Genomic DNA, 27,950 nt, shown 5'->3' on the forward strand with positions numbered 1-27,950 from the left:
AAGCAAAGATGACGGGAAACAGCCATGGAGTGGCTCAGTGAGGGGACTGCCACTCCAAACTCCACTCCCCCTCCAAGGCAAGTGTACGCTGGTGGGCCGCTGTGGCCACACAAAAGGATTGTACCTGGACTGCCAACTTGATGGTCAATCCTGCCTGGCTTTGATAGACACTGGGTCGACAATCTCTTTGGTACGACCAGGCACCATTCCTGATGTCACCAACCAACCTCCCGTGGCCTGGACCCCAACCAACACCCAGCTGATGACAGTGACCGGAGAAAGGTTCAGCATGAAGGGGAGGAAGCTGTTGACAGTCCAGGTTGGGGACCAGAAGGTGGTACATGAGTTTTGGCTTGCCAACATCCAGGACCCATGCATCATCGGCTTGGACTTGCTGAGGCACTGGGGAGCCCAGATTGATGTGATGAAGAAATCTGTTACCCTTGGCATTGAGACTGTCGCGCTGCAGTCTGGTCAGAGAAGGAATTCCAAGCCAAGTGGACAACGCAAGTCGGCTGCAGCCCAACCAGTCTCAAGTCCATGTGCTCCAAGACCTCCTGCAGAGCCGGTGAGTACCCCATCTGTTGAAACCACCGAGGCCATACATCAGTTGTGGCAGCGCAGCAGTGCCAGCCTCAACCCACAGCAGAGCCATAAGCTGAAATGCCTTCTTGATGGTTATGGGGACATTTTTGCTGCTAGAGATGATGAATGTAAACAGACTGGACTGGTTCAACACACCATTGAGACTGGCAGCGCTCAACCTGTTCGACTACGCCCCCATCGGCTGGCCCTCTCTAAACGACAGGAAGCGGAGCAAAAGATTCAAGAGATGCTCGCTGCTGGGGTGATTGAGCCATCAGATAGCCCATGGGCAGCCCCAGTGGTCTTGGTGAGGAAGAAAAATGGCACCTGGCGGTTCTGTGTGGATTATCGTCGTCTCAATGCAGTCACCAAAAAGGACTCCTACCCCCTCCCTCGCATTGATGATGCCCTTGACCACATCGCAGGCTCCAGTTGGTTTAGCTCCCTAGACCTCCGCAGTGGATACTGGCAGGTAGAACTACACCCTGAGGCAAGGCCAAAGACTGCTTTCACTCTCGGACAAGGACTATGGCAGTTCCGGGTCATGCCATTTGGCTTGTGCAATGCACCAGCCACATTTGAGCGGCTGATGGAGAGGGTACTTGCTGGTGTGTCCCAGAGCCGATGTGTGGTCTACCTTGACGACCTGCTTGTGCATGCTGCAGACTTTGACGGAGCTCTGTGCAATCTGCAAGAGGTCTTCAATGCCATCCGCCGGGCTGGGTTACGACTGAATCCTTCCAAGTGCCGTCTGCTGTCACGGGAAACTGAGTTCCTCGGTCATGTTGTCAGTGCTCGTGGTGTCGCCACTGACCCTGCAAAGGTGGCTTCTGTCCGAGATTGGCCGACCCCTGCCAATGTTAGTGAGCTGCGGAGCTTCCTGGGGTTGGCCTCCTATTATCGGAGGTTTGTCCAAGGCTTTGCCACCATTGCCAGCCCCCTGCACCGCCTCATCGACAAAGGCCAGGCATTCCATTGGGACGACAACTGTGCAGCAGCGTTCGCAGAGCTCCAGACGGCACTCACTGAGGCACCAGTTTTGGCGTACCCCGACAGCCAGCAGCCCTTTATTGTGGACACAGACGCTAGTAATGTGGGCGTTGGGGCTGTCCTCTCCCAGCAGAGAGAAGACGGTGAGCGTGTGGTGGCCTACTTCAGCCGGGCATTGAGCAGAGCTGAAAAGAATTACTGCGTTACTCGCCGTGAGCTACTGGCAGTTGTTCTGGCCCTGCGCCAATTTCGGCCATATCTGCATGGGAGCCACTTCCTCCTCCGCACTGACCATGCCTCACTCACCTGGCTTCTGAACTTCAAGAATCCTGAAGGCCAGGTGGCCCGCTGGTTAGAGGCTCTCCAGGGTTATGACTTTGAGATCCAGCACCGCCCTGGACGGCTTCACAGCAATGCAGATGCCCTCTCACGCCGTCCATGTGAAGCAGTGGAGTGTCGCTACTGTGTGCGCCAAGAAGAGCGGAGCCAAGAGGGGCAGTTGGTGGCAGCTGCATGCCCCATCGATGATGGGGAGGAGTGGACCGCACTGAGCACTGAGCAGCTGAAGCAAGAGCAGGAGGCTGATGCAACCTTGGCACTGGTGAAAGGCTGGCTGGAGACAGGACAGCAACCAAAGTGGGCTGAAGTGTCAGCCTTGGGTCCCGAGGTGAAGGCCTATCACTCCCAGTGGGGCAACTTTGTTGTCCATGATGGACTAATGTACAGGCGCTGGCAGGCACCTGGACGAGGAACTCATCTCCTGCAGCTGCTGGTGCCCCAGGCCCTGCGTCCCCAAGTTCTTCGGAGTGTCCATGGTTCGGCGGGGGTGGGGCACTACGGGAATGCAAAGACCCTCCACCGGCTCCGTGGGCGGTTCTATTGGCCGGGCTGCCGACGAGATGTGGAGCTACATGTCCATTGTTGCGATGCCTGCACCGCTCAGAAAGGGCCGACCCAGCGCTCCCATGCACCACTGCAGCAGTACTTGGTGGGGGCCCCGATGGAGCGGGTGGGAGTGGACATCCTTGGACCCTTCCCGGTCACCGATTCCGGCAACCGCTATGTTTTGGTGGCCATGGACTATTTTACTAAGTGGCCAGAAGCATATGCGGTTCCAGACCAGAGTGCCATCACCACGGCAGGGAAGTTGGTAGAGGAGATGTTTACTCGATTTGGGGTTCCCGAGGAGCTCCATAGTGACCAGGGGCGGAATTTTGAGGCCCACGTCTTCGGTGAGGTCTGCAGACGGCTGGGAGTGAGTAAGACCAGAACAACTCCCCTCCACCCACAGAGTGATGGTCTAGTAGAGCGATTTAATCGCACCCTGGCCACCCAGCTTGCCATTCTCACCAGTGAACATCAGAGAGACTGGGACCGCCACCTGCCCCTTGTCCTGTGGTCCTATCGGTCGGCTGTCCAGGAATCCAGCCGGTGCACGCCTGCAGCTCTCATGTTTGGGAGAGAGCTCCGAACACCCGTGGACTTGGTCTTTGGTGCACCTCCAGAACCTGAGATTGCCGGGGGGAAAGAGATGGACTACTTCCGCAGACTGAGAGAGCGCCTGCATTTGGTGCATGACTATGCTCGCCAAGCCCAGGCTGACTCTGGTGTCCGGCAGAAGAGAGGCTATGACACCCGTTGCAGAGGGAACCCTTTCAGGCCAGGGGATAAGGTTTGGGTGTACTGCCCAGTCCGCAAAAAGGGAGTTTCCCCCAAACTTCAGAGCCACTGGCAAGGGCCTGGAGAAGTGGTTTGCCGCTTGTCTGAAGTAGTTTACCGTGTTCGGATGCCCGGCAGAGGTCGCATGGTGGTGCTGCACCAGGACAGGCTCTCACCCTACCGTCCACTTGCCTCACCTGCCACTGAGGGCGGGAATGGTGGTGTTGCCTTACCCCAAGAGCCTGGACAAATTGACTCATCCATTGGGACAACTCCTGATCGGCCGGAACGGTCAGTTCGGCGGCAGCCAGGTCGACAGCGGCGGCGGCCCCAATACCTGCAGGACTTTGTTTTGGATGATGGGGTCGCCGAGGACGTCTGACCCCTCAGATGGGGGCTATGTAGCGATCACGGAGGTGGTCGCTGCAAGGCATGATGGGAATTCATGTTTTGTTGTTGTTGTTGTTGGTTATTGTTGGGCTTGGTGTTGTGTTGATTGTGCTTTTGCTGTGTTTTTGTTCTCCAGTTCAGGGAGTGTTTGTTTCATCTAGTTTATTTTGGTTGCTAGAAAGTTGGGTTGCACCATGAGTGATGGGGGTGTTGTGTGGAGTGTCGTCCGCTCTGAAGTTCCGGTTGTGTTGTTCGTGTTGTCAGAATAAAAGCCTCTGGGTGATCAGCTGGCAATCTAAAAAGAGCAATTCTTCCACGGCGCTCGCCACAGTATGGTGTTTAGACGTGTTAGCATTTAGCCAGCTACTCTAAGCTACTGTGGCAAAAGAACTAGTTTAGCTTCAGTGGAATTGTTTACATCTCAAGAGCGCTCATTTACACCAATAACTTTATTGATAACTATGATCTTAAACGAGTATTATACACGGAGCCCTAGATACCATAATTTTTTTTCTGTTTTTAAATCATCATTCTTGTCATTCATGTGTCATGTTATGTTATTGTTTTTTAATGTCTGTACGTCTATTTTTCATCACCAGATTAATGTCAAGTGATAAAGGAACATATTTCTTTGGACGGTTTAAACCCACGTGGCCAATGGAATAATGAGTCATAGATGTACTCCAAATACCTGGGCAAACGCAAGGAGAACATTTATTTTATGGCAGATTCATGCTCGAAAGTCAGCAGCACCACTTCCCCTAGCTCACTGCAGGATTCACGCACAGCATCAGCAGCCCGTTTGTCACAAGGCGGGCTCTCTCACCTGGAGGCGCTTCCACCATCTGAGGACCAAGGGGCGAAAAGGATGGATGTCTAGAGCCAGCCAGGTTAGACAGTGCCTTGGACTCCACACCACCACCGTGCATCCGAACACTTCAGCCTCTCGGTGGACGGCCGGCCTCAGCCAACACATGTCCCGGGTCAGGAGCACTTTGGACACGGTTTCTAAAGCTGTGAGCGGGACACACACAGATCTCCTGTCGAAAATCTCCCGACTCAGACCTAATGCATTAAAGGGTGGAGAAAAAGCTGAGGCCAGTGTTGAAATCACGCCTAAAGAGGAGGAGGATGCAGTCCCTCCTGCTCCCGTCGATGTTTCCTCGCCGCCCACGGCAACGACGCCAAAAGTTGTTGTTCACTCATCCTCCAGCACTACCTCTCCTTCCACTCCAGCTGCTCCAGCTAAAACCACTACCTCCACTCATCCGCACACTCCTGCCCAAGCGAATGTTGCCGCCACAGCCTCAACTGGCCATGAAATTAGGGAGAAAAGACTGAGACGTGTCGTTCCTGCTGTCAAAGCCGGTGCTCGGAAGCAAGAGGAACCTCAGCCCGCGCTGAGTGACGCAGAGAACAAAAGCTCAACTTCTAAACAAACTGCAGCACTTTTTCATCCGAGCACATTTTCAGTCAGCCTGGATGACACCTACACCTACCTTGCCCATCACATCAACTCATACTTTGACAGCAGTACAAAGACTCAGGACAAGAAAGGGGACAATTCCGACAAATCCCCCGCCTCCTCTCAGGATCAACAGACCTCAAAGTCCGTGTCAGTGATGGTTAAAACGGACTCAGCCGCTCCTGTGACGCCACCTTCCTCCAAGAGGAGTTTCGGGCAGTACCTGTCCTATTCCGCACCGACAGTGCAAGCATTTGTTGGGAACTACATCGCTCCCCTTGTTCCTAAGTTCAGGACAGCGGAGACCAAAGTCGCCGCGGTGGAGGAGAAGTCGTCCCAGGAGGAGTCGTTGAAACAAGCCGAGATCACGGTCAGTAAGGAGCAGCGAGCCGCTGAGGAGAAGGCAAAGACGCTTCTACTCCAAAGAGAAAAGGTTGGTGTACAATAAAGCAAAGCCTCATTGGTAAAATGTGCGTTTTCAAGTCAAATTAAGAGACAGTTCAGAAATGAAAGCTTCTTTATGTACCACAGAACATTGTATTTTTTTTTTTCAAACTGCCTTAAACAGTTTATGTTTATGCTATGAAGCCACATGCTGTCTGTGTGGGATACACTGCGTCTGTCTGAGCAACACATAGAGAGGGCTGAGTGTCTGGTGCATTGTAACAGAGTGCCTGCTGTCCACATGACGATCAGCACCCTCGATATTCTATATGTTTATCCACAGCAGTGTGTCGACATGCTGCCCGAGTTCTCGGAATCTGTTTTCAAAAATAACCTCCTTATGTTGAAGGTGTCTGCTGAATAAGCTGACCCGGGTCTTAATATTGTGGAACATATTTAACATTCACAGAGATGGGAAGAGTGCTGACTATGTAATCACGTACAATATAAACTGCCTGAATTGTTAATTCTTTCTTAAAATTACTGAAACTCTTAGTGACTTTCCAGCCACATGTAATTAGATTGATCATAGCAGCCATTTGATTACACTTACTGTAGAGTTTTAACATTCAGAGCACAGTTCAAACAAACCGGAGAACAACTGAAAAGGACACTATGGTAACTTCATTTTATAAAAAGATGTGAATATAAATTGTAAATGTAAAGGTTGTCATGGCACTATTTTACTGGTCCGACCCACTTAAGGTGACGTTGGGCCTGTTTGTGGCCCCTGAACTAAAATGTGTTTCATACACCTGATCTACAACAATAACAGTCTTTGCTGCTGCTGCATCTTTTATCTCTATATTATCTCAGCCTGTTTTTATGAGGCGATAAGCCTTTAACCCTTCACATATCACTCCTCAAAATACAAGCTCAAGTATGAAATCCTGGAAGCTTCGGGAGTATGTTTGCAGATGAAAGCAAACAATCTTGTATAAACTGGAAGGACCTCACCTCTCTCGAAGTTTAGCATATCGAGTCGTGTTTCTATGAGTCAATCTTTGATTCACCTCAGCTGACGCCCAACGGCAGCACAGAGCACCACGAAAGGAATAATGGACTAGGTTTCGCAACTGCCATCAAGTTTTGCTTGCTGCTGCTTGACTCCATTAAACATTTTCTGACTGGTTGTACAGCTACAGAAATGGCACGGGTGTATTTGTTACCCAGCATGCAGTATTTTGGAAGTTTTGCAAGTCTTGTCACATAACATGGTGAGATCATTTAGAAAGCTACTTGTTTACATCTTTTCATGTGATGGTATACAATTCAGTGTAAACAAACCAACGAAACTTACTTAACTATGATGTTTGACTGTCGTCTTGTGGAAATTGTACAGTGGCAGGCTTTGAGACAGAGGAGAGGAAATAAGAGACTATAACTATTAAACATACATGTTCCCGACATAACTACACATATAACACATATATCTAGTTTAACATGTCTGAAAAGGAGTAGAAAGAAGTTTCAAGCCTGTAATTTCACTCAAGTGTGTTAAATTTACACCATGTGACCTGCTTCCCTACTTTTCAAATCACAATTGAGTTTGTTCACGGTTTGAATAATTATTCAAGCCCCTTGCTTTTGCATTTCTCTCAGTTTATTGGTTTAACGGGCACATTTGACCTTTTCCGTTTGTCATCGTGTAATATTTCTAAACTGAAGTGTTGTGTGAGATGTGGCTTTGACTGTAGATCATATTTACAGCTACATATAAAAATTCTAGTGACGATGCAAAAAACTAAATGAGGTTAAAAAGTAATTTCTCGTACTTTTGATGAGTTATTTCTACTTTTAAGCAATGTAATAGGAATTGTACTTGAGTACACATTTTCAGTACTTTTCCCACCTGTGTGAAGTTGTGTATTCGGTAAGCGGCACCCAAGCCAGGGTGTGGGATCGTGTTTGGAGTTGTCTGAGATCTCGGAGGGAGAATGAGCCTGAGCCTGCTTTGTCGTTGTCAAAATGTTGTTTTCACATGTGAAGAAAACTATAATTAAAGGGGGAAAAAAAAACCTTAGAGCTTTATTGACAGTGTCCCCCCCCCCCCCCCCACTATTGTTAAAGCAAACCAGAGATTGGAGGCTTTCTTTCTGGAGGAAACGCTGCTTTAGGCAGGAAATATCAATTATGTTAACATTCGTTGGTCTCTGTGTACTAATGATTGCTAATACTAGTGATTCAAGCAATTTTGGCTTTATATTCTCCTGACAGAGTTTCTAAATGTCTGCTCCTTTTGCCCCAGATTATTGCCAGGGTGAGTGTGGACAATCGCACCCGGGCTCTGGTTCAAGCCCTCCACAGGGCGACAGATGTGAGGGTCTACATCAACAGGGTGGAGGACCTAAGCTACCATCTCTTGGAGTTTCCAGAGACTCAGGTTGTTGCAGTGAAGGTAAGGATTCTGCTCTGGAGTAACCTGGAACTCACTGGAACCTTGTTGTGGTGTGAAGGTCACGTTTACAGCAGCCCGTTTTCATATACAAGTTGTTTGTAGCTTCAGTTGTTTATCAGTCGCAGCATTAGTGTTTAAATGACGTGGACAGCGGCCTCGCGCGTGTGTTTAGGAACTTTCTGTGCCATGTTAAATGTCACTTTGTCATTTTGGGGCAACAGGTTGAAGTGCTGCTCTTTGTTTAATGCCAGTGTATGCAGGCGGAATGCTGTACAATTTATTTATGTCCCGACCTTATCTATAGGTGACCGCTTCAGGAACTCGGTCAAACTGACGTATCGTAGAATCAAGGACAGTATTTAGCTTCCAGGTATTTGGGGGAAATCATTTTTGATCAAATCACAAGTGGCTAAAAAAATAAAAAGAACGTGTTGGCAGCATCTCTTTGATTCTAAATTATCCAACCTCACTGTCTTCAAGGAGCTCATCACACATTTATTTGAGCCACATTATTCAGTCTCTTTATAGTTTCTTTAGCCTTCATGTTTTATTTACACACACGCTTTCTCAAGCTGTGCCACATTCACACCTATAAAAGGAAATATTCATGCCTCCGTTCTCTTTAGTGCTCAAGGTGTGATGTGCATTCATTTCCAATTACAGACTGTGGGTGCTTTGCTAAATCCAGTCTCGATTACACCTGTGAAGCGGAAATGTGAAAGTGCACAGCCAGTCTGGGAGAGACGATGCATACGGATGAGCTGCCATTCAAGGATGCATTGATTGTTTGTGTAGCTGCACGCCGACAGATGCTGTGCTTGGAGAACGGAGGCAGTGCGACAGACAGGGAGTGCAGGGGAGGAGAGTCGCAACGTGCAGGGGAAATCTGTCACTCTTACCTGGATGAATCCTCATACCTGTTATTATCTTATATCCCTACAGTTCACCGAATTCAATTAATTCATCTATTTGACAGGGACAGTGTCCACCAGTCAACAGGGCAAAATAGTATAAATGAGCCCAAACCGGCAAAAAAAACAAAAAAACATGGAGTATCCTGCAGTTATTATAGGTATGATACAACTGGAATAATACAATATATACATCAGTCAAAAACTATATTAAATAAAGCAAAACAAATGAGCTAAAAAGTAATAAAAACGTTCACATTTTCTTATCTTCATTCATCACATTGTCAGTAAGCCTCACATGACGACTGGAACTATTACGTTTACAGGAATTGAATCCATTCTTCAGATGCTTCTTGAGAACATGCAAACCGAACTCACTTATTTCAATAGTAATAACAGATTTTACTCTTGAATTGACTTCAGTTCACTTATAGCTTATACTTTGTGCTATAAGAACTGTGACAAGGTGGGAGTGTCTTGTGCCAAATCATATAAGCAAGCAAGGTTCTGATTCTGAGGCTTTACCAGGCTTGATAGTAAACTAATGCCCAGCTAGTCGGACAATATATGAAGCGAGGAGTAATCATCGTATTCATGTGAATAATTGCATTGACTTGCCAGTTAATCTAATTTGTTTAAATTACTTCTTTTTCAGTGGAATATATTTTGTGCACGAGTTTTCAAAAGGTCGATTCAGAGGCCCTCATGTTTGAATTCTGCCACAGCTTTGTAACTTCTGTCCTCATGTCGTCACACCTGCTTGCAATTTGATGCTCTGCAATGAAGATTATCCATTGTGATGGATTCCCAGCATTTCTCCTTCCCCACCGCTGACCTCCATGTTTGATGCGTTTCCCCCCAGGAGAAGGTCATCCCCTGCCTGCTCCGTCTGAAGCAGGCGAGCGACCCTGGTCTGAGGGCGGCCGTCGGAGAGGCTCTGGCACTGGTGGGCTATCATCAACCCGTTAGAGGCCGAGGCATACGGATCCTGTCTATAGACGGCGGAGGTTTAAGGTAGCTCTTTTTCTTCCTTCCTTACCCATGTGATGTCAGTCACAGTTGTCAAGCCCTTTTGAAGTTGAAAGAGCTTTTAAAGCAGCCAAGGCCATGTCAGAAAATCTTTAAAAGCACTTCACAATGGCAGACGGACAGGGATTCCAAAAAATACACCGCATAAAAGATGGTTTAACCCCTCCCGGTGGGACTGCGCTCTTGAAAAGGATTCAGCGCTTTATGCGTCTGTCAATGTTTATGTTTGACTCTCTTGCTTTCAGGGGACTTGTTGCCCTGCAGACGCTGCACAAACTGGAGGCTCTGACCGGCAAACCCATTTACAAACTCTTCGATTATATATGTGGCGTCAGCACAGGTATGCGACCCTCCTGGCCTACTTCTGCGTACAGTCGCGCATGCCTGTGTTTGTGTGTGGATTATGAGAGCAGAGTGCAGCGGTCAGCAGGCTGCAGGCCGCACCGGCCGGCGCAGATCGCTCAGTGACCCATTTGTTGCTCTGCTCGTATTTTGACCTCAATTCCAGCAGCAGAATCGACCGGCGTGCTCGTGTCGAGTGTGCTGCTGGAGACGCGAGTCAAAGAATATATGATGCAATGAGTATTTTTAATGTTAAATATATCTGTTTAAGAATTGATACATATTAAACCGATATATTTTTTATGTTAAATATATCTGTTTAAGAATTGGTACATAATAAGCCAAAGTGGGGTTGGACTCTTTTCTAAAAAGCACCACAAGGGGGCGGTGTGCACCAGCCGTCTCCGTCCTGTCCTGGTTGTCTCTCACGACAGAACTGAAAACTGCATTTTATTTGCAGAACACATTGGTATTTAATCTCTCCCAGAAGTTTCTGTTTGCCCCAGGTTCTCCCAGTGCTCTCCGTCTTAATCTGCACCAGTTGGAAGGACTTTATTTTTCAGAGTTAATGAATGTTTGTGCATGCTAATGTACTCCGCTTCCTAAATCAAACTGTGATCGTGCATTTAAAGCCTGTCAGAGACAATCTGGTCACTTTGATCGCACACGTTCTCCGCACAGGCCTGATACTGCCCGTCGTAGTGTTGTTTTGCTTGGTTAATCCTGCAAATCTGAGTCGCGTGAAGGAAAATGCAGCCAAAACGCCTTTTCATCTTTTGCTCATTAAAAACTCATTCTATCTCTTCACCTTACAACCGGCCATCAAAGGGTCATTTCACACAAAGTGAACAATCTTGAAGGTGATCATTCTTTGAACTGTAGCCCCTGTAGTGTTGCATCTTGGGAGTTGTTAAGATGGCACAAAAGCCAGCTGTGCTTTACGTGTTGCTGCTTTGTTCCCGTCTCAGATGACCTTGATGCCTGTCACATGGAACAACCAAAGCATTTTTTCTTTCCCGTTTGCGGCAGTGTCTTCTTGAATGGATAAGTCATTTTCCTCTTTCAATGTTGTTTTCTGTTTTGTTTTGCATTTTATTCTCTCCAGGCGCTATCCTTGGATTCATGCTCGGGGTTTTCCAAATCCCCCTTGACGAGTGCGACGACCTTTACAGAAAGCTCGGTTCAGACGTCTTCAAGCAGAATGTCATCGTGGGCACGGTGAAGATGGGATGGAAGCATGCCTTCTATGACAGCGAGGCCTGGGAGAAGATGCTCAAGTCAGTTCTAATGGTTTTCATCCTGACACTGTGCTTTTGTGGAACAATTAACTGAAAAACAGACTCACTCATAATATTCCTACCTTATCACCACCAATAGAATTTGTCATGCCTACTTCTCAAAACAAAAACATAAGGGCTGTTTATGATATCTACAAGATTCAAAACTACTAGAAATTAGAGAAACACAGCTTTCTGCTGATGTCGTCATCTTTAAAACCGTCTGGAGAACCTCTGCAGTACGACAGGATTCACCAGTGTGTCACATTGTTAAAATTATCCTCTCAGTACTGTCAAAAACCAAAATATTGAAGAATTGCCAGAAACTGGCAGAGGCCCTCACTTATTGCACATTTTTCCACAGTTCTTCTGCCATAAAATCAAAATAAATCCGACTGCCTGAGTCACAAGAAGGTCAAAATACCTTTTGGAGTCATGATGGCGTAGAAATTATAATACACTAATCATACACAACTTGATAGAAAAAAAACAAAACCGTGGTTTCTGTTGAAAACAAAGTTTTAACAAAATTGACATGTATCCAAAACATGTCTTCAAATTGAAATTCCTTGGAACGAATGTTGAACAGTGTATGCTTCGTCACGATTAACATTTCAATTTAAAAATCCACACTTTGTTGGAGCTGCTTTGAAAGCAGTACAATGCGCCTTTCAAGGTGTGATTGTGCGTAATAAACTGATTACTTCAGCCGATCAAGACGAGACGAGTCGTTAAACAATCGTTGTTGCGCGCAGGTTCAGTAAAGCCAAAACCCGTCTGCTCCTCCACAGAGAGAAGATGGGTTCTCACCTACTGGTGGAGACTTCCAGAAACCCCGAATGCCCCAAGGTGAGTTTGAAAAGATGATGTCCTTTCGTCTCTCCTTCTGTTCCGTGGCTCCGACTCGCAGAGTTCCACCTTGTATTGCTTTCTGAAAGAACACTTCTTTCTCCATCTCACCTGCATAGTTTGATAAGATAGGCGAAAGGAAAAGCCTCTGAAGCCAGTGGTGTCCTGAATGCGCTCACAGGATTTGAAGGTGTGACAAGAGATTCCTGTGAGGCTCAGAGACCATATTAAATTCATCTGTCACAGTGTTGCTCTGGAAATTATAACCTGTTTTCATTTGGGTTTTTTTTTTTGTTGTTGTTTTTTTTTCCTTGAAAAGTGTTGTTCTATCCAGAAAAGCCAATGCGTCCACGCGTGTGCGTTATCTCCCTCGCCTGCAGGTGGCAGCTGTGAGCACCATTGTGAACCGGGGCACTTCTCTGAAGCCCTACGTGTTCAGAAACTACAACCTGCTGCCCGGTTTGTCCCCTCACTACCTGGGGGGCTGCCATCATCAGCTCTGGCAGGCCATCAGAGCCTCTTCGGCCGCCCCGGGGTATTTCCAGGAGTTCACCTTGGGGAACGATCTCCACCAGGTGAGTCCCATCCGAAGCAGGGCAGGGGCGGCACAGGTCAGGATGGACTTGATGATAAAGTGATATAATCGTCCCAATTTATCTCTCGCGCCACTTTCCATTGTGCAGATTACACGATTAGACCTCTCTCTCTCTCTCTCTCTCTCTCTCTCTCTCTACGTTAAGCTTTTAGCCGAAGCTTTTATTGAGGATGATTCACATGAGCACTTTTACTTACACTTAAATAAATCCCAGAATCGTCGAACATAATAGATGTTGAACGTTGTTTGTCAGGCCTTTTATTTTTCTTTCTTTGCGGCCTTTCAAAGTGACGAGCATTTTTATTCACAAACCCAGCACTTTAGTTAATGTCAATCGGAAAAAAACTAAAAAAACACCTTCAAACAGTACAAGGGCACAGACATTCAGAGGGTTGTGATAGTTTAAAAAAATCTAAATAAAAGGAACTCTCTTTTTGATGTTTTCTTTCGTGTCATTTTTCTAAAATTTGGATTTTCTGATTTTTCGCTGCCAGATTAAACTAAATTCTGTTTTATATTCAGAGGATAAGTTGGGGGGGGGATGCCTTTACTCGGAATATTCAACAGGCTTTTGGTGTTTCACACACAAACCCAGAAGTGGATTTGATGTCTGACATACGGATTCAAGTCGGGTTTATTCAAATAGCCCATTCCGGAACCAAGGGAGGTTAATTTTATTTAGATGGCACATTTGAAAAACAACCACAGTTAACCAAAGTACTATACAGTTTAAATGTGAAACCAGACATAATCTGTGAGGAAAAGTACAGAATACAGAGTTACCTGAATTACAAAGTCTGGTTCTGGGGACTTTGAGGACCATCAGCATGAGCATGTAAAAGCTCAAATGAATAAGAAGGTGCCAATCTATTTAACACCTTAAAAACAAGCAATAAAATCTGAAAAATAATTCTGAATTGGACAGGAGGCCAGTGGAGTGAGGCTGAAGTGATGTGCTCTTGTTTCTTTATCCCTGTTAGAAGTCGAGCAGCAGTATTTAGTATCAGCCGGAGCCGGCGAAGAGGCATCTGATAAAGACCAATATACAGGGAGCTGCAGTATCCAGATGTGATAAAGGCTTGTATGACTCTCTCAAAGTCGTTGTGGGGAAGATAGGGCTTCACTTTGGCCAACAGCTTCACAACTGAATTTGAATTGTTTGTCAGATTTAAAAGCACTCAAAAATCACCCCCAGAGTTTTTAAGGAGATTAACTCGAGGGTTAATCTTGTGTCGTACAAGACCTAGTACAAAAACAATGGAACGCATGCATCGGGTGAGCCATCGATCTGCTGCACACCTGCTGGAACTGCTCCCAGATGAGTGTGGGTGGCATTAGAACTAATGGACTATGACTTACAGGCCCGCGCCACTAAATTCTAGGCCACCATTGAGATACGATGACATTGTTTAATCAATCCCTTTCTTTAGTAGCGCACAGAGACAATTACATGTCTGATGCTGACATGTTGTCTGACTCGTATTAATTGATCGCAGTCATAATTGCCCAACAAACAAAGTCTCTAAAGTTTGTAACTCAACTGTGTGTCTTTTAATGAGTATGGTCGACTCAAGTGTGGTTCCGTCTAACTGACTTGGCGCTCTTGAATTGTCACACATTTTGCGAGTTCATTAGTTCAATGCAAATCTCTCTGCAAATTATACTTTGAATGGATTCGCAGGGCTGATTATGACTTTGCCTCCAGCAGATCTGTCATAGTTCTTCTCCTGTTCCGTAACAATTCAAGGATAATAATCGCGAAAACACTTTAAGGCACACGTCGCGTTTGTGACTCGGGTGTTTGAGGATCTTTGCTTGGCCGCGAGAATAGCTCCGATCAAATGTTTCTTTCACGTCGGCAAAGGCTTTTTTTTTTTCCTTTTACACTCTGCTTCATATTAACACAATACATTTACACACTGACAATTTAACTGCAGCCCTCTGCCACAGGACTGCACGGTTTATTGTGGCTCTGCTGGATTAAAGTGCTCTGTGAGGTTGGCGTCGGACGATGGTGGAGAGTCTGCAGGATTTTGAGGAGCCTAATGAGAAAAATCCTCTGCACAGCAAGTGAGAGGGAGGAACTCAATTTCCCTCCTGCCAGTGTTTATTTCCAGGCAGCCGCATTCTGACAGGAGAATGAGGGGTAGAGTCGTCGAGAGATGTGCGTGAATCCATCCCCGCTAATCGACATTAGGATACAGAAACATAACAAGCCGCCACAATCCACTCCCAACATTTTACGAATCAATATTTCCTCTACTCTGAACGCTCACTTCAAGTGAGGGCCCCGGGCTTTAACGCACGGAAACGTTTGCAGAATGCGGGGGATTCATTTCTGAATTGTCAAGAAGCGACGCATCTCTGCAAGCTGTCACGTTTCCCTCGCGTTTTGAGTATTCAGCCGACGTTTTCCTCCGTGTGACCCGCCACAATCCGAAGATCACCGTCTCCTTGAATTGACATTCAAAACCACAGACGAAGAACGGCGACTCCGAGGAATTGAGCGCCGTCTCCAAACACGCGAACGAGCATATGTTTACATCAAAGGCAATCTCCCGTGTCGGCGAGCTTGACACTCCTAATTGGAAGCGGTGTTCTACGGCGTCGGGGAACGAGGAAGTGCAGAGGGACCGAATGAAAGAGACTGGTTGATGAAAACCCACCTGTGGTGGGAGATTTCCCCAGCATGCCGTCGAGCAGGTCCTCCCTTCACTCCAAGGCGCATAAATTAGCCCAATAAACCCCCCCTCCTCCTCCACCAATCGCAGGCAGCCGTGTGACGCTTACATCTGCTTCGTTAGAGTACAACACAGACAATCTAATTACGGGGCTGCATCTCCAAACTGTGTGAGTCGGCCGCCAGCAGCAACGCTCACACTGTGAGGAGATGAGGCACCATCGGTGGTTTAATATGTTTAACGCAGCTGACGGGGAAATCACTTACAAGCCTTTTGGTTTCCCTTTCATATTTTTTGTCAAAAGCAACTTGCAGATGCAAGAGCGGAATGGAGCTGGAAAGAGAGATTCCGGTTTTGACTCGGTGACGAGTTCTCTTTTGCGCTTTTTAGGCTCCTTTCACTCTAATAAATCTACAGAGAATATTTGAGGTTGCGTCTCGGCTTCAGCTGGCATTTCCTCTGTGACAGGAGTCTTTGTTCGCTTGTTAAATTTTATTTTTTTTTTTTAACATTTGTTTTTGTTGTTTCCTTGAATCCAGTCCTTGAAGTTTTTCTCTGTGTGTCTCTTTTATTATATTCTGAATCGAGCTGCAGCCAGGAATTTTAAAGAAGGGGGTCAGGAAATATTTGTCGCTCCTCACACAAGAAATTAATATTATACATGTCAATGTTTTTGGTTTTTCTTTTTTCTTTTTTTACATCCTGGGGAAGCTTTTCATGAACAGGTCAAAGATGATTTTGTATGTTGGTCTTTTATGTATTTTTATTTTATTTTTTTGCAGTCTTTCAATCGAGACTGTCTTCCCTGAAAACGATATTTTTTTATTTTTCTGATTGACGATTTTCCAGAAACCTCTCTTCCAATAAAGCAATGCCAGCATGTCAGCGGAGGGCTTGTAAGTTGACATCAGCCTCGATGTTTTTTTCACGCCTGCTGCCGACCATATGAAGAAATCTTTGATGTGCTGACGTTGATTCACACCGACCTGCTTTAAACTGACTGGTCACAGCAGTGTGGATCCGGAGCTTCATCCTCAAAGGAATTACTGAAATATGAAATTCACCTTCTTTTTGATTCTTTGGCCACGTTTGAAGATGGACATTATTTTTTCACGTGACAGAAAATACAGATATTTTTTTGAAAATCTTTATCATTGGGGAATTTTTCTCAATAATTGTAGTTTTTATTGCTGTAGTTAAGACATTATCTTTATCACGATCGTTACAGAAGCATTTAGAATGTGTTTATTCATTCATTGTTGAATTCAGTAAAATCTCAAACAGAATAATAAATGGCAGGTTTCAGTAAATTCTACGTTTACCAATGGTAACATAGTTGAGACCATGGGTTTACAGAGTGTGTGAAGATGAGACTACCTGGCCACTGACTCTCAAGCTGCACATGCTTTACCTCATTCCATTTTGTTTTTTTTTGTCGATCCATCATGATGCGATCCATTGGCAGAACTCTTCCTGTGCTGGTTCGATGCTTTAGTTTTCTGATATCTCTTAAGACTTCATAAATAGTAATTACTGCTACACCTTTGGCTTTGAACTTCAAATATTTCAATTTGACTTTGGATACAATTCCAATTGCAATCCAGCAGGAAATCAATTAACAGCATTCATAATGAGATCCTTTTAGTATTTTATCCATTTTAATATGCTTTAATCTGCCGACTTTCTTCACCAACTACTTCAAACCAGAACATGCTGTTTGGATGATGTCAGGATTCCCCCGGGAGTGAGTCATCGCACCCTCTTCCATTAACGCCCACAGACTATTCCGCTTAATTCAAGCTCCAAACAATCCCCCTTTTTGTACGGCGAGTGCAAAAGTCACCCTGCCATGTGCTGAACGAAGGCCGAGATTCCCCAGCAGCGCTTGAAGCGGCTCGATTGTTGTTTGATGTTGGTGTGGTTCTGCAGACCGGGGATGGAGATCTGATCGAACCGTAGGAGTAGTTCCAGACTCTTAACTTCGGGGGGGAAATTGTGACTTGGCGTAAAGACCTTTGAAGCAGAGCCGCCGTGGCATTATCACAGTCTCACACTTGCTACCGTGGCTTTGGAGAGGGCATCTCGGTGAGGGGAAACAAGGGGAAAACAAGTGGGAAAACCGAGGAGATGAAGGAGGGTGGAGACGCATGTTCCACATTAAAGCTGTTATCTCGGCTCTAAAGAACAGCGAAAAAAAAAAGGGAGACGACTTCAGACATTTCACGCTGGATGCCAGGGCATGTGTGGAAATGACGAGGAGGGCTTGATGTTTTCCACCTAGTTGCCATGGTGTCTCTCGTGGCGATGCGGAGGAATGGGGGAAGGGGGGGGGGGGTGCTTGTTTTTATTCCCACCCATGCCAGTATGTGATGGGAAGCATGGTATGGGTGGGCCACCACCTCCCAGAGCGACCTCCTCAGAGCTGCGACGCGACACCGTGCTCTGCTGCAAGAGCCAGAAATGGAGCAAGTCAAATCAACACTCCCACATTTCTTTTTTTTTTTTTTGGTCTCCATTTGAATGAGGCATAAATTAGTTTGAGAAGACATAAAATGTGGCAGATTTAGCTGACGGGGAAGAAGAAAAAATGAACATGGCAGAGGGTCCTATATAATTAAGTGGCCTTCTGAAAGTGCAGCTCCGGAAATCATAACCTTTTGGATCTTCCTCTTTTTTTTTCTTTCTTTTTTTTTTCTCCCGTCCTTTTTAAAGGCCTCCGGGTGAAAAGTTTCTGGTCATAAATTACACACTCAGCACCGTAGTGTTAACTGAGATGAAGCAGCGGGGATGTAGAAGATCCAGGGTGGCGACACAAAGGATCACTCTGAGCTTTTAGCCACTCTCTCCTCCTGTGTTCAAGTCCCGAGAAGCCGGCCGGCCTCGGGGCTGTTGGGGGGGGGGGGGGGGGGGGGGGCTGAATTCTGGCTTCACGTCCCGCTGCAGACGGCTTCCTCTCCCTCAACGGGCCCAGGATCTTTATCCCTCGAGTTTGAACTCACACAGGGATTCTCCCACCGTCACATTACTTCTGTCCTTTCAATTGACTACTGTTGTTTTTTTTTTTGTCCTGTTGTATAATTTCACACATGCACAATCACTTGATGACACTGGCACGCTTGTTTGGGGATTAGCCTGGTTCACTGATTATGTTGACTGAGTGCAGTGTGGAAGCTTTGCTGTATCTTCTGCCTCTAACCTCCCTGCACACAGCGAGTCAGATTTAGACGTCTTGCTGCATTGCTTCCACATGATTTCTTGGGGTGGGGTTGAGGTTGGGGGGGGGGGCAGAACAAAACTGTGTCTCTATGATGTAAAAGGTCAAGTATCTTCTCCAGACTTTCACTCCACCAAAAGTGAACCAGAGCCTAAATCAACACCCTGTTTTTAAGTAACGTCAATGTCTCTTGCCAGCTAATTCTGGTGGTCGAAATTCTGCTTGAACTCAAAATGTGTCAGTTACCAGTTCTTAGCGGATATCACGATGCCTCGCCATTGGGATACATTTCATCGCATGTGTTGCTATGCATCCATTCACCTTTGTGTCGCGACACAGCTGCAAGATGGGGTTGAAATTGTCCCGCTAATGAGGTCAACATTTTCCTTTTAAATATATTGTTGTCAAATGGGGTTTGCAGCCATTATTGTTTCAACATTCCACAAATGGTCACAGTCTCCGCAGCTGGCAGGGGTGATTCATTGTTTTAATATGGCGTGTTCATGTGTGGTCCTGTATTCGCAGAAGTTGTGGGAAAAGGTAAGGGTCTGCAGTAGATCTCAATTGTTGTGGCTGCCCGGGGGCGAAGCCACTACTCCCACAGATGGGTTCCTTTTCTGCTAATAACTAAAGAAGACAATTTGAACCACGATATGACCTCTGGAGCTTATAAAGCATAAAAGGCCAAGTGGAAAGCTCTTCGACGTAATCGCATAAACTGCCATGAAGACCTCTGACTTGACCTGGCCGCCACTTAAGAGTGACACTCATACCAATCGCATTCTCATCCTCACTGGGAACAATGGTGCCTTTTATATCGGCTGGATGCCATTTAGGCCAATTATTTTGCTCAATAAGCAGATTTATTTTGGCTATTACTTGCAGAACAGCAGAGATGGTGCAAGCAGCTTGCATCAATTTTAAAGATGTATCCAGTTTTGAGTATTGAGTGCACACTTCTGTATAGTAGCGTAATTACTGGCTTATCAACTGAATGGCCATCTCTGGAAAACAGAATGGTTATTGTGAGGCACATAGTCAGATGCCCACGACTTATGTAATCCTTCGCTAATTACTCCTTTGAGAGAGGGTAGCTTCAGTGACAGAGCCTCATAATAAATCATGACAGAGCCGAGTGCCCCTCAGTCCTGCTCTGTCAAAAGAAGCCAAAGGAGAAAGCGTAATGACTACAGCTGCTCATTGGAGCCGAGATGTGAATGCTGCACCAGATGTAGGTCGACCGCTCACCTCATTTAGATTTAAGCAACCGCTCTTCTCTCTTCTGTGTTGCTGGCCGCCCATAATGACCCCAGCACAAACGAGCATTGAGGTTTACCCGCGGGTTTGTAGAGGGGAGACGGAGACGCGCAGGCTGAATGAAGAGGATGAAGTTCGTTGTCCTGGCTAATGGGAGCTGACATACATTGGGGCGTGAAATGACTTTTGCTGATCCTGACGATGGCGCCTCTTTCCCATTCAAATCAGTGCGTTCCCCTTTAAGTGGCACAATAAAGATTAGCTCCAGAAAGGTAAAAACTCAAATGGCAATCTATATAAACGCGGTTCTCTCTATGAATTGCTTTATTGAGTATGCTGTGAGAACAATGTGTTTTTGAAGCCATATTTTAGTTTAATAGGCAATCTGAAGAAGTGAAGTGATTTCTCCAAGGTGCCGGAGCCCTAATTAGTTAAAAACGTGCTACGTTTGCGTATAGCGAAAAAAAAAAAACCAACCAAAAAAAACCAAACAAGGAGCAGATTAGTGAATCAGCTAATAAACCCTGCAGGGCAAAGGCGAGGCCAGACAGGCCCTCTGGAGTATTCACTAACCGGTTCCACCGGAATCGAGAGTTGCCGTCACAGGAAATCATTAAGACTCTCAGGAAGCCAGAATTCAAAGTTGGCATTCATCTGCATCTGATAAAAGTTTAACCTCAGAGGGGTTAAACCCCGGTCAGACATGACAGGGGTGTGTGCACTCTCTCTCTCTCTCTCTCTCTCTCTCTCTCTCTCTCTCTCTCTCTCTCTCTCGCTCTCGCTCTCGCTCTCTCTCTCTCAGGACATTCATCCATTGGCACATGGCATATCTTCTCACAGTGAGATCGAGTCATTGTAACTCTCTGTAGCTTTACAGCTCTAAATCCTGATCAATGGACGTGACCTTTGCCTTTCGTCTTGACTCCCGAGTTTGACGGGCAGCTCCAGTCAGGCTGCCGTGTATGCACAACTCATTAACGGCTCACTCCAAGTAGATGTGATTGAACTCCCCATCCAAATATACCCCGGCCCTCCAGAAAACGTCGTGTCAGAATGTGGAAAACAGCCAAGTTTGGTTATCCCTGAAAAGAAGCTTTCAAAAAAAACGAAATACTGCCAGTGCAGCCTGCGCATGCCTTACTATTCACCGCGGCTCTCGTCTTTGTGTTCTGTCAGGAAGACCTGAGTGTCTGACACCTGTAGAGAAAGCTGGTGAATGCAAAGGTTCTTCTCAATGATGAGAACTGCTTCACTCTCAAAATCGACTTTTCTGAAAGGCAACGCCAATGCTCACCATCTCCTCAGCAGGTGCCCCGAAACTGAGACAAGCTGTAGCATTCAGCTCCTCGCTCGCAAGACCGCTGCCCACTTAGCTCTTACTGTTACACACACACACACACACAGGGTGTATGTGTGTGTGTGTGTGTGTGTGTGTGTGTGTGTGTGTGTGTGTGTGTGTGTGTGTGTGTGTGTGTGTGTGTGTGTGTGTGTGTAACTTGCCCCCGGCTATAAGCACAAAGAACACATAACTGGGGCCGGACTGTTGCCATAATTGCCTCTGAGTTCTGAAAAAGGAGCCTCTCTTAGTGGTGGGAGTGATAAGAAAAGTGCTTAGTTGTTTTGTTTCCAGCTGGGTCCGCCTGGTGTCCACTGCAGCGAGTCCCAGCAAAGTCTCTATTGGACCGCAACATCCAACCCAGACATATTTGTTTTTCTTTTCTTTCTTTTTTTTCTTCTTCTTCTTCTTCTGTGATTCATTTCATGGTCCTGCCAGACATCTCACTGGTGCATATTGATGTGCTTTGGACAAACAGCCACCTCAGCACTTCTCTATGCTTTATGAGTGAGTTCGGCGCCTCTTTGTGCGACTTCTCATCTCCACCAGTGAGATGGGTGCTTTCGAAGGCTCTCCAGGAAATGATTGCTCTAGCTAACCCTAAGGTTGATTCATAAATGATTCATGCAGCTCATTGTCATAACAGATTGATTCTTCCAGCCCGGCCCCCCCACTTCAGAGGGAACCGTGACTCAGATGCATTGGGGACTTTTGTCGTGGCCATTTTTCACATTCCTTCATTTTTACACATGCTACCAGCTCAATAGAGCGCAGTGTCCTTTTATCAGGCTATTTATGAGGCTATTGCTTTGGTTCATAGAGAAATATGTTAACTATTGGATTGACTGCCACATTTTTTGGTATTCAGACTTGGGACTACCCTTTGACTTTTTTTTTTTCTTCAATTGACAATGAGGCTGAACATTTTGTTTTGAGATTAAAAGTGTTCAACAACTATCTGATTGAGGATAATTGGCAGCCCTAAATTACCCTGTCTGTGTGAACATGTTTGACCGTCTCACAGGCTGTCTAAGAAATAATTGCAACTAGGAATAATTAAGAGAACATGTCCAACCTTTCAGAACACGTTTGACATTTACACTCACAAACCACTCATCCATCTTCTATACCACTTTATCTTTGGAGGGTGCCCAGCTTACGAGATACGTATACACCCGGACACGTCGACACACACCAGTGTTTTTGCCTATGGGCAGTGTGGGGACATTGATTCCTCGAGTTCATATGGAATCGCACTATATTCATCATTACTTGCTATTCGGCTATATTATCAGCTGTTTGCCTAACAGATGTGAACTTGGACAGATTGTATTGCACTCCTGTGCCTGACTTCAGAGCTTTAGACCGTTAGAATAGGAATAGGATTTAGCTGTAAATGCAATTTTTTTTTTTATTCATGTTTAGTGGTTTGTCTCAGTGACTCTTTTAGTTTTCCACAGAAAGCTACCATGTCTTTCACACAGCATCCGCTATCATGGGAGCTATTAGGTTATATGTTGCCCCCCAGTCTAACTAAAATAGCCCCTGCCCTTCGCAGTTTTATTTTCCTGGTTTTTGGATTGATGATACAATTTGTCAGTCCAGTTCCCCAGATGATGAGCACCCCCTCGCCTTTGGAGGCCGCCCTCATATTTCCCACCGTCGGTATAGAAATTGCCGTTAGGCTGCAGCGGTGCTCGAGTGCACCGGGAAGATGAGTCGTCCCATCCCCTCCCCGAGCCCCACCGTGTGACATGCACCGACGGAAACACCCACAGTATTATACTGTATGCACCGACTCCCTAACAAGCACGAGCTCGATCAAACACGCAGATACACACGGTCACGTAACCGAGCTATCTTCTCTCTGGTGTGTCCCTTGACGCTCGGGGGGCCCCGCGGCTTCCACCTCCCAGCCTGGCCTCTTTAATGAGGAGTGGCCCCTGTGTGTTTGATCCCGCTGCCAGGCCGTCGCCCCGCGGCCCCTCTGCCTCATGCCTATTCAACAATCCCCACAGACTCTCCAGCTACTCCCCCCACTGCCTTGGGTACAATATGGATCCAAAGCAACAGCACTCCGAGGCGGCTGTTCAATATCAAAGCCAGTCTGTGTGAAACTGAAAGAAGGGGAAATGGGGTGGGGGCTGTGGGGGGGGGCAACACACAACAGTTTTTCTCTGCGCTTTGTAGAAATGCAAGCAGCTCTGCAAATAACGTCACATTCTTTTTTTTCCTTTTTTTTTCCTTCTTCTTTTCATATTGTGACACGTTTTTTCCACAAATTACATTTATTGACTATTAAAACACATGAAAGGTTTTGGGTCTCAAATCCCACTTAATTGGTTTCACTGGCTGGTCTCGGCGTAAAACGCCACTCACAGGGATCTGTTGTAACGCAGCACTTGTTCGGCTCTGTGCACAGGATGGAGGTCTGCTCATCAACAACCCCACCGCACTCGCCATCCACGAGTGTCGGTGTTTGTGGCCCCGCGCGCCCCTGGAGTGTGTGGTCTCGCTTGGTACGGGCCGCTTCGAAACCCTCGGGAATAACAGCGCCACGTACACGAGCCTCAAAACCAAACTCTCCAACGTCATCAGCAGCGCGACCGACACCGAGGGTAAGTGACGCTGAGGCGCAATGTGAAAGGTGCTGTGTCATTTCTAAGTCAGTTTAACGTAACGAGCTGTAATTGGTATTGATTTCCAAAAAGTGCGAGTAACTATTATTTTTGTAAGAGTTATGGAAAATATGTAATTGACTTAGTTGTGGATGTAACTACTGTGTTGCTTTTAATCGTATCTCTTAATTAAGCTGCTTCTGTCGTGTACAGAGCTGTATTGTTGTAAAATTCATATTGCATATTATTTGATCTGGTTGCGTTGTGTAAGTCGGTCTAATTAAATTATTTTAAGTTGAGCTTATGAAGACACTCTATCATCTAAAGTTTGCAGTTATTGGAAGAATTATAAACTCATTACAATGAGAAGATGCAGTGGCAAAACATCTGAGATCAAGTACAAACGTACAAACGGCAGCAGACAGCTCTTTTATAGGTATTGTTTATTTCAGGCTTCTCATACATCAGATACAGGGAATACAGGGTTATGTTGAGAACAGTCACACGCCGTGGTCATTTTTAGATGTTCAGGGTTCACGTTGTCCTCAATAATAACACAGCAATGAATGATACAAATGGTAACGCTCCATGAACAGGACACAGGAAGAGACAGCAGCTCTGCAGCTCTCCAACTATTTTCACCATTGACAAATATAATGAGTAAAACAGCTCATTTCAAAGAGAGGAGTCATTGCTGTGTATTTGTAATAATCTACTCAATGTGTTAATGTTAAAAGATGAAGCCTGAATGGAGTGTGCTTCTTCACAACGTGTCATTCACAACACTGTCAGGTACTCCACAACAACAAAAAAACCACCCTATTATTTGCTGCATCTGTCAAAGTGACTGTATTCTTTGATTTGCCAGCTGCATCAGTGCTGCTGTATCAGTAAAGACGAAACGAAATTTTCAAAATAAGACCATGACTTTCCTTGTATTGCTAAAGACTGAAGATTCCCTTACAGATTGATCCTGAGATGAAGACTTTGGTTAAAATGTGATCAGTTTAGGAAATACTACACTTGTGAGCTGACTTTGTTCTCGATACGTTCTGCTTCGGCCTTCTGTAGCGGCGACTTCGCCGTCTCCTTTTCACCTCCAGGCATGGACACTTCTGCTGTTCTGAAATGTGGCTCGGCCGCCTCCCGTTTGCCGCTGCGTTGCAGTGTCTGACCCAGATGCTTCTCTCCGCTTGTTCCTCCTGTTTGGGATTACGCTCTCCCCAACGGGTTTGTTATTTGGAAACAGCAGATTAGTCGGAGTGTTCATCACAGATTTTCTCCATTTCAAAAGCTTCGGAAGCCTCATACTTCGTCTTGGTTGTATCGGTGGAGCTTGGCTCGTTGTTGAGGACATATGAGATTGAGCTAATAGTTGTTTGAGATAGAAACACAGCTGCAGCGTGGAACGGGCCTGAAACTTCTCCCTAAACAAGCAGCGAGTCAAGTTTTAAGAAACCGGTGTGGAAGATTTGAGTGAGGTGTCCGACACCTGACAGTGATGAAAGATTCTTATGTAGATAAATCCACTAACTTGGTGAAACCATTGAGTTCAACGTGACGATCCACCACTGGATTCTTGTCATGAACCGAATACTGAAAGCGTTGCTACCTGCTGATGGACACTGTGGGACCTGCTCCCTGCCCCGAGCTGAACAGCTCATTCACAACCTCAGAGGTGACCCGCCAATGAAAAAAACATCACGAAGAATATTTATTGCCACTGTATCCGAATAGGATCCGGCAAGATCCGGCTCCCCGCGTCGTTAAAAATGTATTTTGTATAAATGAGCCAAGGTCAGTTCTGCCGTGAAACCGCTGTGCCCTCACAACCTCTCGCAAACTCTTGGTGACAAGTAATGAAATGTTGTGCATGTAACGTGTTTGCTTACACTCTGGGATGCGGACGGAGTCCCACAGCCTGCATAATAAATGTTGGGCTGCTGCCCAGTACAATCTGTTTGGCTGGGCGTTTGTTTTTTTTGTGAGGCACAACAAAGACTTCTGTGACGGAAATGCAATCATCCCGGACTCTGCGTGTGATTATTTGGGTTTTCCATTCCTGGTGTTGCTGATAGAAGATAAAAGAGGCTGGCAGTGGGTGGATAGCTTGACCAGTCACGGTGCAGACACTGTTACGCCCCTCTGCTTAAAAAGACGAGACAAAAAAAACCTGTGACGTCGCCACGTTGTACAGATGCAGACAAGAAAAAAAAAGCCTGTTTCATTATTACTTTAACATTTAATTACTTCCCAGAGTCTTAACTGTTAATCCTTCTTTAATGGTGAAGTTTCAACTTATGTACGACTGGTTGCCTTAAGAATTGGAAACTCGGAGATTAAACTGGGGGAAGAGAAAGATGCCTAATCCCTGATGCTGTCCTCCTGAGTTATTGGAAGTGAACTTGTCTCGCCTCAGGATTTTTGAAGTTGCTTTTGTCTCACTTCAACTCTTCAGTGTGTAACTTTCCAGAATTCAATAATGCAGCACGCTGACTATGCAAATACAAGGAATGAAAGTCAATAAATGTCTCCAAATAACCTCCAGATAAATCTCCTCTTGCAGAGTTTTGTAGCGCCTCAGAAGCAGCTAGTTTCTCTAACATCCATGTTTCCACTCCGCAGTGGCTGTGGGAACGCAGGCGGAGAAAAAGAAATAGTCAAATAAATCTGTGTCACCTTTTTGGATCCTACAGGCACATTTATTCAGTTTTGTTAACCGCTGCCTGTTTGTTTGCGTTTGTGTGTTGTTGATTTTAAATACGCTCATGCAAAGCGGATGGAAACGGGCATGACGGACAAGCCAGACATTCTCACCCCGCCTTACCTCAACCTCTCAGCCCGAAGCGCTTACTCACCGACACATGTAATGCTGTCACGGCGCTGACAGGCTAAGGGGTTCGACTTCTCACGCCCCCTCTCGCGTTTTTCGGTGTTTGTACATGTCGGGACTATTAGGAAGTTAATTGTCTGTCTCTGATTTGGTTTCCCGCGCGGCCTGACTCTCGCCCCTCTCCCTCCCTCCAGAGGTTCACGCCATGCTCGACGCCTTCCTCCCTCCGAACACTTACTTCCGCTTCAACCCCTTCATGAGCGAGGACATCTCCATGGACGAGAGCCGCCAGGACAAGCTCAACCTGCTGCGGGCCGAGGGCGCCCGCTACCTGGAGAGGAACGAGCAGAAGCTGAGCAAGGTCGCCCGCATCCTCACCCGGGAGAAAAGCTCCATGCAGAGGGCGGCTGAGTGGGGCCGGCTCAAGGCCCACATGTACAACGGTCTTTCCTCTCACTCCTCCGGCTTTTAAATCCAACTCCAGCCACTGTCCCTCCACACACACACATATATATATATTCTAAACTTAGCTGAATATCACAGGTCATGTGTCCAAGTCAGGGACTAACGCTGAGAAACGCTGTCGCATACAACCAACATGGCAAACTCTACCTTTCTCCTCTCTCACATTTCAGACTTTGATGATTTCAGTGTAAAGATGCCAACAGTTTTGGCAGATCAGAAGCTGGCAATTTTTCACCGGCAACGTCTTTGGCATTAAAAGCGTGTTCGGCGCGCCGACTTGCCGTAGTTTTCCTTGAAGTTAAATGTTTCGCATGACTTGCTGATTCCCGAACCCTTTCAATACGCATTATGTGTAGCCTGGAAACGCTTCCATTCTGTCCATCCTGCTCGTGGTAAATATGAAGACACCAGCCAAAAGTTCACGGAATGACTCTGAGGAACATCGAGGAAGCAGCTCACCTGAATCATTCTGAGCTGAACAAATCACCGCCTCCGCCCACACAGCTCTTTCCCTGTTTTGAGTCTTTATGCTAAATTGAGCTGACTGACTGCTGGCACCAGCTGCATATTTACATTGCAGATAAGCGAGAAAGTGTTCTTGACCTTATAATC

General features: G+C 46.2%; 1 protein-coding gene across 1 annotated transcript; it reads left to right on the forward strand.

Annotated features, from left to right (window-relative positions):
- Positions 1-4,289: 4,289 nt before the first annotated feature.
- On the forward strand, positions 4,290-27,472 carry LOC308136766 (calcium-independent phospholipase A2-gamma; the record flags this gene model as incomplete). Its single annotated transcript, XM_080505244.1, has 9 exons — positions 4,290-5,522; positions 7,782-7,931; positions 9,705-9,856; positions 10,117-10,211; positions 11,319-11,490; positions 12,282-12,339; positions 12,720-12,914; positions 23,845-24,040; positions 27,068-27,472. 9 exons carry the CDS (start codon positions 4,290-4,292, stop codon positions 27,343-27,345), a joined length of 2,529 nt encoding a protein of 842 aa, XP_080361370.1. The 3' UTR covers positions 27,346-27,472.
- Positions 27,473-27,950: the final 478 nt, after the last annotated feature.

This window comes from Blennius ocellaris, assembly GCF_963422515.1.
Source record: "Blennius ocellaris genome assembly, chromosome: 11".
Classification (NCBI taxonomy): Eukaryota; Metazoa; Chordata; class Actinopteri; order Blenniiformes; family Blenniidae; genus Blennius; species Blennius ocellaris.